Here is an 11,468-nt window from a genome sequence, read left to right on the forward strand (position 1 = left end):
TGATGTGGAGACTAAACAAACTTGTGATCTGCCACTTAATACGTTCCTAAGGGAACTCAGATTTTAACAAATTTCCACATGTAAAAATTATTGCATTTGTTACACGTGAACGCCCTGTACCGAAATATTTTGCTACGAATACATGTACTTTTACACTCCTGAGAGAGCGCATCCATCTATCTATCAAGCTATGACCATGTGGGTTTCCTGTTGGTTCTCCTTCCAACAGCCAATAAAGTTAGTTTGCACATAGTTATCAATGAGTGTGTGTGCCATAAGATGGAGTAGCTCAGGGTGTATACCAACCTCACTTCCATTGTCCATGAGATAAACTTTGTTCACCCTGAGGTCCAGAACAGTTTGTAGCTGTTCATGTAATTTTTTTAACCCAGATCTGTTCAGGTGACATTAACACACATCATTGTACAAGATACAGAAAGAACACTTTATTTTGAAAATAGTAAAATAAAATACAGAAAATTATACATGAGTAATGCAAATTACAAACTTTTAATCAAATACCTTTTTAAAGTGATGTATTAAATAATGCTTTATTATATTATCTCCTGAAGCCTAGGTATGACTTTTAGATCAGTTCAGACCTTGTTTTCCTTGGTAGCCCAGTTTACTCATTCATGTGTGAATGATATGGTTATCCTTTGCTTATAAGTTAATATTACTATTGGCAAATAGTCAAGCAATAAACAGAAAAAAATAACAGCAACTATAAAAATCAGGGTCAACAACAGCAGCTGGTTCTCATTGTATAATTCTGCATTTTTAATGATGGTTTTATTAAGCTGAAGGAAGTAAAGAAAGCATAAATTGAGTTTTTTCTCATTATAGATCCTCACAGAGGATGACAAGAACAATACAACCGTCTATTAGCATTTGGATGACTTACCAGATGAGGTATCAGTCTAACAACTACAACTGAAAGTTTTTCACTCTGAATAATTAGTTGGCAGTCATTTTCCATCTATCACAAAAAAATCTGGCGTATTCAGGAAACGTAAAACTGATCAAACGCTCTCAATATCTGGGTCGTTTGTTATTTCTGGAACTGGACTGTCACATTTATTATAGTTAGGGGAGCTTTGAGATTCCACAGGATCCTGTTTTAAAGGTGTTTCTGGGTTTCCTGTAGTTTGATCCAGTTCTTTCTGGTCGTCTTGGCTGAGGAGATGTGCTGTGGGACTTGGAGCAGGTTCATCCGGGAACACAGGCTGCCAGGATTCTGAGTTCAAAGAATTTTAAAATAAAAGAAAAAATGTACAGACAATAAACAAAACAATATACACAATGTAGTAAAGCATATTCCATGTTGATATACAATATGATAGAAAACCTGTATACTCAAAATGGTCACCTAGCTGTTTTTGTCGAGCCAGTCTTCTTTCCAAAGCCAGCTGTTTGTTGCGTTCGATGCGCTGCTGTTGTTCCTCGGTCAAAGACAGTGATGCAGGAGCAGGAGTGGAGTGGATAAACGGATCTTCAGACAAGCTTTGATCTACAAACGGGTCTGGATCTTCCTGCAAGCGGACCTCTGCTTCATCTGAAAACAAGAGAGATGAAGAGATATGAAGAGATATATATATATATATATATATATATATATATATATATATATATATATATATATATATATATATATATATATATATATATATATATATATATATATATATATATAAAAACTACATTCTCCTGCAGGAAACCATATGCTTTAAGAGAAAGTTCAATGTTTTTCTCACCGCCATCATTTCCAACAAAATCCTCGTGAGTGAGGGGCATGTCCAGTCGAATTCGCTTCAGACACGTCTAACAGAGAACAAAGCGAGGCAGCATTATACTTACATGTTCTGAGAAATGTAATTCTTCCTCAAATAAAGAAAAATATATTATAATCTTTTTTTTTTTCCAAGGGACATTTTTATGAAACAATCTATATTGTACTGAGATACTATACGTGTCTAGCATTTAGATCAGTGGTCCCCAACCCCCGAGCCCTGGACCGGCACTGGTCCGTGGGTCAATTGGTACCGGGCCGCACAGAAAGAATACATAACTTACATTATTTCCATTTTATTTATTATCTGATTCTGAACAATGTTTTCTTTTGGAAAATGACCAGATTCTCTCCTCCACATCTGTCTATGACTCACTCTTGATGCATGTCATGATTCCTCGGTCACACGTCTTACCTCCATCCGCTACCTTCTTAAAGGGGCTGCTCCGACCGCTAACACATCATACATTACCGCTAAATTCAAACCCCCAAGCGAGCAAAATGAACTAAAATCAACACAGTAGATTCACATTTATTATTATATTTAGAAAATACCAGTTTTTATGCTGCTCATATTTAATTTTGTTGTATTTATCCACCACACATTAAAGGCCGGTCCGTGAAAATGGCGCAAAAAAGGTTGGGGACCGCTGATTTAGATGACAGTTATATCACATTTTCTTATTGTAAATGGACTGGCAGATTTACCTGTACTTCTTTCTTGCCTCCTAAAACCTCCAGTTTGTCGATGATGTCCTCAAACTGTAGTTTGGGATAAAGTCTATGTGCCCAGTTCTCCATTTTCTGCATTAGAACCTTTAAATCCTCAGCCTAATCCAGACACAAGATGCAAACACACACACACACACACACACACACACACACACACACACACACACACACACACACACACAAACACAAACACACACACAAACACAAACACACACACAAACACAAACACACACACACACAAACACACACACACACACACACACACAAACACACACACACACACCCACCACTAGGACACTGATGGCTCGATGATGCTTCACTGATTTTACTGCCAGTAATAATTATGCAGTTCTGCTCCACTCTGTACATTAATCAATACAATACATATTTCTCTACATACACTGAACAAAATTATAACACTTTTGTTTTTGCCCCCATTTTTATGAGCTGAACTGAAAGATCTAAGACTTTTTCTATGCACAAAAAAAGGCCTATTTCTCTCAAATATTGTTCACTAATCTGTCTAAATCTGTGTTAGTGAGCACTTCTCCTTTGCCGAGATATGGTCTCTAGCGTTTTATGTCCAGCTTCATAAACTTCTCTTAAAAGGAAAAAATCCTGATAATTCCACATATTGAGGGAGTGAATTAATGAAGATATTTATTAAATTATGCTGAAATAAGTAGAACAGTTAAGCAAAACATACCTTTAGAAAATTAAATATTAAATGTAAAAAACACACACAGATCAGATACATCTGTATTACCCAAATGGGGTTTAACAAAGATACCCTATTTAATTTTTTCATTTATTTATACTCAATGTTATCAATATAATAAAACTGTACTGCATTAGTTTAATTTATTCTATTTAATTCTAAATATTATTTTATATATTATTTAACCAAACAGGCATTTTATTTGAAATTCTTCGAAAAATTTAAACTGTTGATGTTCACAAATGTGAATATTAAACTGCGTTAATAAAAACTGACAAGCAATTTAAAAAATTTTCCATTTATTCCCCCAGAATGTAATGAAACTGAACTTAAAACCACGACTTAAAAACCGATGTACCTACCAAATCTGGATTTGGTGTACCATATCCTTGATATTTTTGTTGTTGTACATATTTCTACATATTCACCTGCACCTGTCAGTTTGCACAGTGGTATTGTATTTGCATTTATTGATGCTAAACTGCATTTCTTTGCTGTGTACCTGTACTGTACCTGTACTATACAATGACAAAATTCTATCAGGCTGATGAAAGGCTGTAGTGTTTCAAGTTCAAAGTCACCTCATGTCCTTTTCCTTTGAATCTGACGTCAGTGAATAATGTCCGCAAGGCTGGAAGTCCGCGATCAGACAGCAACCTATGACGGAAGAAAGAGGAGTAAAGTGATAAACATGAAGCCTGTATGTACCCCATAATCAAGGATGTGATGTGGACAATAATATTCACCTCCGGGAGTCGAGTTTAGGCTGAGGTCTTTTTACTGTTCGCCTTTTAGCTACAGGAACATCAGGGAGCTTGGAAAGCTCTCCCTCTTCACCTGCATGGAAAGAACAGCTGGTTCATTAAGCACATGATCATCTGAACAAAGACCAGGTGTGTGTGTGTGTGTGTGGGTGTGCGTCTTACCCTCTCCATTGGCTATATGATCGTCATCGAGATTGTCCTGTCCAGGGGACAGCGGCGGTGGGAGAGGGGGATAAGACTCGTCCTCTATCTCATCATAATTAGACGTTGCAAACAAACCGTTTTCTGATGGATCGTACATCCTGCATAGACTCTGAAGAGAAACCACAAGACATCATTAACCTGAATACCTCCACAATGAACTTTACAATGAATAATGAAGCATTTCACTGCATGTCGTACTCTGTATGTACCGGTATGTGTATCAGACAAAATTTTATTTGATAATGGCTTGAAAATCCAGCATATAATAATCAAATTATTCTAATTATTTGCAACATTTGTCTTGAAAATATTCTAAATGGATGAGGAAATGTCTACAGTTGGAGCTGATAAAATATACAGCACATTCTGTACATACAAAAATATACAAATAAAGCGTGAATCAATAAAATATATAAAACCATACTGCTAATAATTAACTTCTTGTGTTCTTACATATACCAGACCACATTATTTTTTCCCCACCCGTATTCGTCACCTGGGCTAGGATTGGCCAGAATTATCCCGCCAAAAGGCTATCTTTCCAATCACCTGCCTTCTTTTGGAGCGCGAGCTGCCGAGCGGGGTTTTTCGGAATACGAGTAGGAAAAAAAACAGCGTCGCTGCTTTGTAGCCTAATAGGTTATCAACTTTTACAAAAACACACAAAAAGCAACACCAATCTCCTCATAAACTGACGCTGTGCTGTCTGCATCCTAATCAACAGATTCAACCGGACTATATGAAACACACGTACCTCCGCCAGACGAGGTGTAAATCCAGCATCTACTTGTTGCTTCCGGGTTTGTTTTTCTCAGCCAATCAGATTCCTGGTAGCGCTGCTTCTGTTATTCTACTCTGTGCGTCTTATTGATAATGTCGCTCCCTGGTGGAGAATCTCATACAACACGTTAAATGGCTGAGACTTTATTTTTTCTAATACCACTACTGCTACTACTTCTAATAATAAAAACACAATAATAAATCAAATTACCATACATTGCTATTTTCTTATTTAGCAGAAAGTCTGAAATAAATCTTATACATTTGTACTTTTGGCCAAACATAAGTGCTCACATGCAAATACAGTTCCAGTCAAGAGTTTGGACACCTTTATTTTTATTATTTTCAACATTATACATTAATACTGTCATAAATTTTCTTATTTCAGGATCTCTTTAAGCATTATTTGCTTAAGAAGGTGAAGTGATGGACTGCTGCATCAAATGAACTAGCCCCCAAAATCACCCAGTCTAAATCCAGTTTGGAATGAGGTGGACTGGAGAGTGAAGGAAAAGCAGCCAACAAAGACTTAAAACCTCTGGGAATTCCTCAATATCGATGTATTTCTCTCTCAATATATATATATATATATATATATATATATATATATATATATATATATATATATATATATGGTGTATTTCTCTTCAGTGTGTTTGGGACAAGCTGCAAATCCACCACAACCACAACCCAGAGCAAAGAGATTTGGATTAAATTTATTGCTGTTTTTTTTTGTGCCTGACGTTTATTTCGTCTTTGATTTGAATAGAAAATTGTTTGCCTTTCACTAATATATAAACTATAAAGTATTTTAGACACAAAACCATAAATAAAAAAACAACACAAAATACAGAGATCTGATCTTTATTTAAATGTATGGATGTTACACATTACATTCCCACTGTGTTTTTCCTCTCAGAAAAAAAAAATCTGAACCAAATATTAATCCAGTGTGTCTATAACCACATGGTTATTCCAAAATTCACTCATCACCTCAGATCAAACAGCAAAACTTCAGGTTATTTACTGAGAGTTTAATGTATTTAAACATTTTCCTTCAAAAAATCATACAGTCAAACAGATTCTTGTAATAGTTTTTGCCATGAGTATTACTTTATAATCTCATTTGCTCTACAGATGGTTTTCAATAATGCCAGAGGCTACAGATGAAGACAGAAGGAATGTGTTGAAGGTACAGGAAGTACTGGCATGTACAGAATTCGAGACCTCAGAGGTGACTTTTCAGGAGGAACATGAGGAAAACAGCAGTGAGAAGTATACAGACGGTACCCACTGTAGGAACCACGATCTCCGTCACTAGCTCCATGTGACTGGTCAGTGGATCTAAAACATAATGTTACAGTGTTCAAATTAATGGAAATAAAATTATTGCAACCAGTTAAGACTTATATGGCAAAATGCAAGCAAATCCCTGAAATCCCAAAATCATTCTCTAGTACCTAAACCTCATCATGTGCAGGCCAAACCTTTGGCATTTCTGCATGCAACTTATTTTCCTTGGGGTTTCTTCTAGCTGGAGAAGCAAACCAAAAAAATCCTGTTAGATTGAGTTAATTAAGGTAATTAAGGTAATTAAATGTATACAATTCGCCAGAAATCAATAGTTGTGATTTGCTGGGTTTTGTCATAGATTAATTTAGCAGTTATTTCACAGATTTCTAAAAAATTCAAGGTTTTCTTTTGTTTGCCCCAGCTAGATTTGATAGGAATTCTTTAATGCTTACTATAATTTGTGTTCTACTTGTACTACTACTTCCTATTCTTAAGCAAAAGGTTTTCTTAACTCCACTGACCTGCAGCTAGAAGCTGATTACTGGAGGTGCAGGTTTCTTTTGCTTTCCGTCTCCAGCTCTCGATCTGCAATGCACAGAAAAGCAAAACAGCGATAAAACAAAGCAGATAGAAATAAAACCCTCGAGCTGTTATGTACAGGAGAGATTAAGACGTCTAACATTGATTAATGCAGTCTATCACCATATATATATCATATAGAGGTCATTTTAAAAACTGAGGTATGTTTGGAAAAAATATCTATGCTGGTGGGGAGGGTTTCACGGCAAAGCTATAAATTTCACATAATTTATAGAAAATTCACCGCAAATCTTTATGTTTGAGTTCATTTAAAGTTCAACTTGTGCACAACCTCTTTTCAACACCATACCATAATGTTCTCACAGATACATCTGGCCTGCTCAGGGGTTCTGTTTTAACATCTAGTGTGATACTGGACAAATGTTGAAAGCAGGCGTTCGAAAGTGGACAAAAATGAGGATGTCATGAGTATTTCTTTCCACTTTAATCCCTGGTCTAAGTAATATAGTAGCAGCCAGCTGGAGCTGTTCTCTTCATAAACGTAACCAGATGTTTCTTCTGTGGTTACATCTTTATTTCCTATCCTACTTTTAACACTGCATCAGTGAGTGTTGCAAAAAAGAAATCTTACCTCTTTCTGATTGGGAAAGCCGTTGGAGCTGATGATGCGTTTGTAAAACTGAACAGAGGCCTTTGGGTAACGCTGTTTATTTTTGCTTCCAAAGTCCACGTAGTACAAGCCAAATCGTTCAGAGTAGCCCTCATCCCATTCAAACATGTCAAGCAGAGACCATGCAGTGTATCCTTTCACATTTACCCCATCATTAACCGCTGAGGAAATAAAAATATATGAATCGTTAGCTCGTAATTAATGAAGCTGGAAAAATTCAAGTGTAAAATATTTGTCTTCCAGTTTCTCAATGACCTTTAAGCATTTCATTGATGTAATCCCTGAAGTACTGCATCCGCCATTCATCACACAGGTCAGTGCACATTATCTTCTCTGAGACACCATTTTCTGTCACATATATCATAGGGTTTCCATACGTTGTCTCAAGAAAGGAAATGAGACAAGGGTTACATCACTGTGCGTTTCTCACATCTTGGATTTGTTTCTGCTCAACTAAATGTAAAAATGTGAGTTAAAAGATCAGTACCTTCACATAATGAAGCAGCCGACGGAAACCCCATGGCACAGAGTAGAGCCATTCAGAGCCAGGATCAGGCCAGAGCGGGTCTACTAACACTGCTAGGTCCCGATCAGTAAAGTAAGTGCTTTCACGGTTTGAAGGAAAGTTCTTCTGTGTGATGTAACGTGTGGTAAAGTGGCCAATTCCCAGGAAGTCACAGGTGCCCTTTACATAACTTTTCTCCTGTGGACTGAAAGTGGGCAGACGGGAACTTCCCAGGCCTTGCTGTGCACTCTTCCTTCCTGGAGAATAACATTTTCCAAACATATATTTTTCAAGTTCAAACATGTTGTAATTAACGTTAAACAATGCTATGTGATTTAACTTAAACATCTGGTATTTGATATGGGGAACATTTATTTAATTTGAAGTAACATCTGATTACATTGTTTATTTGCTGAGTGAATAATAAGATTTTGGCAATAGAATGAGCCGATGGTCCACAATCCTTGCTAAAATATTCCCAGATCATTAAGAGCTCTCTGGACATCTCTGGAATTCCAAAGTTTGTAGCTAAATGAACAAATAGCTGCCTCACCACAATTTAACCCAGGGTGTGGATATGAACAGAATACTGTATATCTCGAAACATATAGATTCACTGAGGAACAATGGCACTGTGAGATCTCTACAAAAATACAATAATGTTCCAGAACAAATCTAATCCAATTTATACAATTACTTATTTTTATGTGTGTCAAGAAAAACTAAAAAGAAACAAATTGTCAATTGTTTCTATGCTTCTTCCTGCCCTTAACTATTAGAAAGTTGTGTATAGATACGATAACTTGCCTACATATTCCTTCATCACTTGAGGATAGTCTCCATTGAAGAGCGGCGCAGCAAACCAGCCCAGGTAAAATTGCATGTATCTGTCGGCGGCTTCAATGTCCTTCTGGTTCGTGATGTCCACTGGCTCCCCCCAGTCGGTAGACAGAGAGATACCCACCATTCCTGCAGTGAAGGAGAGCTTTTAAATGCAATAATCTGTATTACTACACTAAGGTACTGTATAGGTATACATTTGAGCCAACCATAGTTAGTTATAAAAAGTTAAAGAATCGTTAATTAGAGAAAACCAAAAAATCTTTAATTTTTCATCAATATTTTTTCAAGATATTTTTGATTTTTTGCTGACAGTAATTTCTTTTTACCTTTCTGTTTGCTTCGCCACTGGATGTCATAAGTGTGCCAAACTTTAGCATGAGCCTGCAGGTTTAAAATGAAAAACTTTATTTCTTAATTTTAAAACATTACTATAGCCATATGATAAGTCTTCCTGTATACTAAGTGTAGATGATTGTTTTCTGTTTTAAGAGATAATAGGTTCATGTTTACCTTAATGATGTTGTGGGCAGCCATGTAGGCCCCAGTGCCTTTCAGTTTTAGTCCAGGAGCATGTTCGCCAGTCTCATAACCCTCCACTGCAATCGACTAAAATGATAACGAAATTAGGTCACAGGATAGATGTGTCATATGAAGCAGGTGCACAAAATGATTTTCTGATCTTTATAATCTCATTTATTTTGGAAAATGTAAATAGTGGCTACTGAGTTTTTCTCAATGTTACAAATTTTGCAAACTAGTGCTGTCATGACATTGTTCAAAGAGATTAAATGTCAACTTTAGATGTGATGCTGTTTGTTTTATTTACCCATGGGTTATTAAAGGTGATCCAGTATTTTACCCGGTTACCAAATCTCTCAAAGCACAGGTTGGCATAATCATTAAAGATGTTGACCATGCTGCTGTTCTGCCAGCCGCCATATTTCTCCTGAAGAACCTGAAAATATGCAGGTGAATTTTAAACTCACACCAAAAGCAAATCTGATCAAAGCTCTGGTTGGAAATATCATTATCTCCATTCCCAGACACTACAGTTATGCACATTCCCAACCTCTAGAATATTCCTCTAGAATCTAAGTACTATATTTATTATCCTGAAAAACATGGATACCTACTGTAAATTGGCTCTAATACTCACCTGAGGCAAATCCCAGTGATAAAGGGTTACAATGGGCGTGATCTGATTTTCCAGTAGCATATTGATGAGGTTGTCATAGTGCTGTATTCCCTTCTCATTGATATGGTCAGCTGTAAATACAACAACTGGCCTGTAATTGCTAAAGTTTATTGTTTTATTGGTAAAAAATTTAGTTTAGTAGTAAATATTTATTTATTTTATTTATTTTTTTTTCTGTCTTACACTTAACACCAGTGGGTAAGATCCTTGGCCAGGAAATAGAAAAGCGGTAGTGAGTCAGCTTCATGTCTTTCATTAACAAGATGTCATCCTGAATATAGAAAAAGTTAAATTCAGTGTGATGGACCAGTTCTGCACATACAGTTTTGATACATTAGGTCTAAATATGTATATTACATTAATGAATAGACACTGAATTATATTCAGACAATATTACATGTTATTCTTTGGACATGAAGACATTATACAGGCTGTACATGCAAAATATATGTGACCTTGTGCTTGTAATAACTCTCACAGGAAGAATCTCCAGTGTCGTTCAGGTGGATTTTGCCTCTTTTATGTGAAAACACATCCCAGATGCTCATTCCTTTGCCATCTTTATTCCAAGCTCCCTCAGTCTGATAAGCTGAGCTGCCAGCACCCCAAGAGAAAGCTGTGATAACGTTAGACACATGCACCCAAATTTAAACACATTTGTCCACTAGAGGGAGCCATTTTAAAATAATACAACAACAAAAAATGTATACATTGTATTTGATAGAATTGTCGTTCATTTTACTTTATAGATGTTTATGAACATTGGGTCCAAAGGGGGCCATGCACAATGCAAAATATGTACACACACACACACACACACACACACACACACACACACACACACACACACACACACACACACACAGACCTAGGGGTAATTGTGGGTAGGAAATCCCCATGATGGCATTTTTTTTTTTGGAAAATATAGAAACCCAGACAGACACAGGGATACCAAAAGAATGCCACACAGAGGGTAACCTGAGCTAAATATCAAACCCTGATGCTGTGCCAGCACTACTGAGTGGCACATAGGATTAAAATTGTACAAATTTACAAGGAGACTAAACATCTCAGTGTTACTCATAATATTTTAATTCACTGTGTACATTAATTATTACTTACATTCAAATTATTATTTACTATTTAAATATTTTAATATCTGTAATCAGATATGATTAATAGATTACTTAATAGATTTTAAAATCACTTTTTAAATCTGTGCTTATGTCTTATTAGGAATATAAAGTGTTACCAGTAGGGAAAGTGCCATAATGAAAGGATCCCTTCTCATTCTTGGTCCAGTCAAAATCCTCTGCTGCGTAGATGCACAACACCAACACGAGAACATAGCACGAGCTCAGACGAGTACGCTGTGCCATTGTGTTCTTATGGTATGTGTCGGCCTTTCAACGATTGTCCCTACTAGATAGATAAA

General features: G+C 36.4%; 2 protein-coding genes across 3 annotated transcripts in view; both read right to left on the reverse strand.

Moving 5' to 3' along the window:
- Window positions 1-431: 431 nt before the first annotated feature.
- tipin (timeless interacting protein) lies at window positions 432-5,059 on the reverse strand. 2 transcript variants are annotated; one of them, XM_046840557.1, is made up of 8 exons: window positions 4,962-5,059; window positions 4,166-4,316; window positions 3,986-4,076; window positions 3,821-3,896; window positions 2,498-2,620; window positions 1,755-1,821; window positions 1,370-1,555; window positions 432-1,237 (listed from the first exon to the last, which is right to left on the reverse strand). In XM_046840557.1, exons 2-8 carry the CDS (start codon window positions 4,302-4,304, stop codon window positions 1,023-1,025), a joined length of 897 nt encoding a protein of 298 aa, XP_046696513.1. In that variant the 5' UTR covers window positions 4,305-4,316; window positions 4,962-5,059; the 3' UTR covers window positions 432-1,022. The 2 variants fall into 2 exon arrangements, with proteins under 2 accessions (XP_046696513.1, XP_046696512.1); XM_046840556.1 differs by lacking the exon at window positions 4,962-5,059 and adding an exon at window positions 4,704-4,944.
- Window positions 5,060-5,855: 796 nt separating this feature from the next.
- The window catches only part of lctla (lactase-like a), a 33,062-nt gene continuing 27,449 nt past the window's right edge, over window positions 5,856-11,468 (reverse strand). Inside the window, exons 2-14 of the mRNA XM_046840584.1 lie at window positions 11,286-11,455; window positions 10,489-10,649; window positions 10,217-10,304; window positions 9,995-10,104; window positions 9,665-9,793; window positions 9,349-9,444; window positions 9,165-9,219; window positions 8,803-8,964; window positions 7,978-8,252; window positions 7,746-7,872; window positions 7,452-7,651; window positions 6,802-6,865; window positions 5,856-6,331 (exon numbers count right to left, since the gene is read on the reverse strand). Coding sequence (XP_046696540.1) covers window positions 6,216-6,331; window positions 6,802-6,865; window positions 7,452-7,651; window positions 7,746-7,872; window positions 7,978-8,252; window positions 8,803-8,964; window positions 9,165-9,219; window positions 9,349-9,444; window positions 9,665-9,793; window positions 9,995-10,104; window positions 10,217-10,304; window positions 10,489-10,649; window positions 11,286-11,412 — 1,710 coding nt within the window. The 5' untranslated portion in view covers window positions 11,413-11,455 and the 3' untranslated portion in view covers window positions 5,856-6,215. The remainder of the gene's footprint in view (window positions 6,332-6,801; window positions 6,866-7,451; window positions 7,652-7,745; window positions 7,873-7,977; window positions 8,253-8,802; window positions 8,965-9,164; window positions 9,220-9,348; window positions 9,445-9,664; window positions 9,794-9,994; window positions 10,105-10,216; window positions 10,305-10,488; window positions 10,650-11,285; window positions 11,456-11,468) is intronic.

The sequence above is a fragment of the Silurus meridionalis genome, chromosome 26 (genome assembly GCF_014805685.1).
Source record: "Silurus meridionalis isolate SWU-2019-XX chromosome 26, ASM1480568v1, whole genome shotgun sequence".
Lineage (NCBI taxonomy): Eukaryota > Metazoa > Chordata > Actinopteri > Siluriformes > Siluridae > Silurus > Silurus meridionalis.

What these genes read in the sequence shown, in the direction of transcription:
- tipin (XM_046840557.1), bottom strand. Translation starts at nt 4,304, where the DNA reads ATGTACGATCCATCAGAAAACGGTTTGTTTGCAACGTCTAATTATGAT. An exon ending in GAGGCAAGAAAGAAGTACAG is followed by an intron (nt 1,822 to 2,497) that starts GTAAATCTGCCA and finishes GTTCTCTGTTAG; the next exon opens with ACGTGTCTGAAGCGAATTCG. An exon ending in GGCTCGACAAAAACAGCTAG is followed by an intron (nt 1,238 to 1,369) that starts GTGACCATTTTG and finishes CTTTGAACTCAG; the next exon opens with AATCCTGGCAGCCTGTGTTC.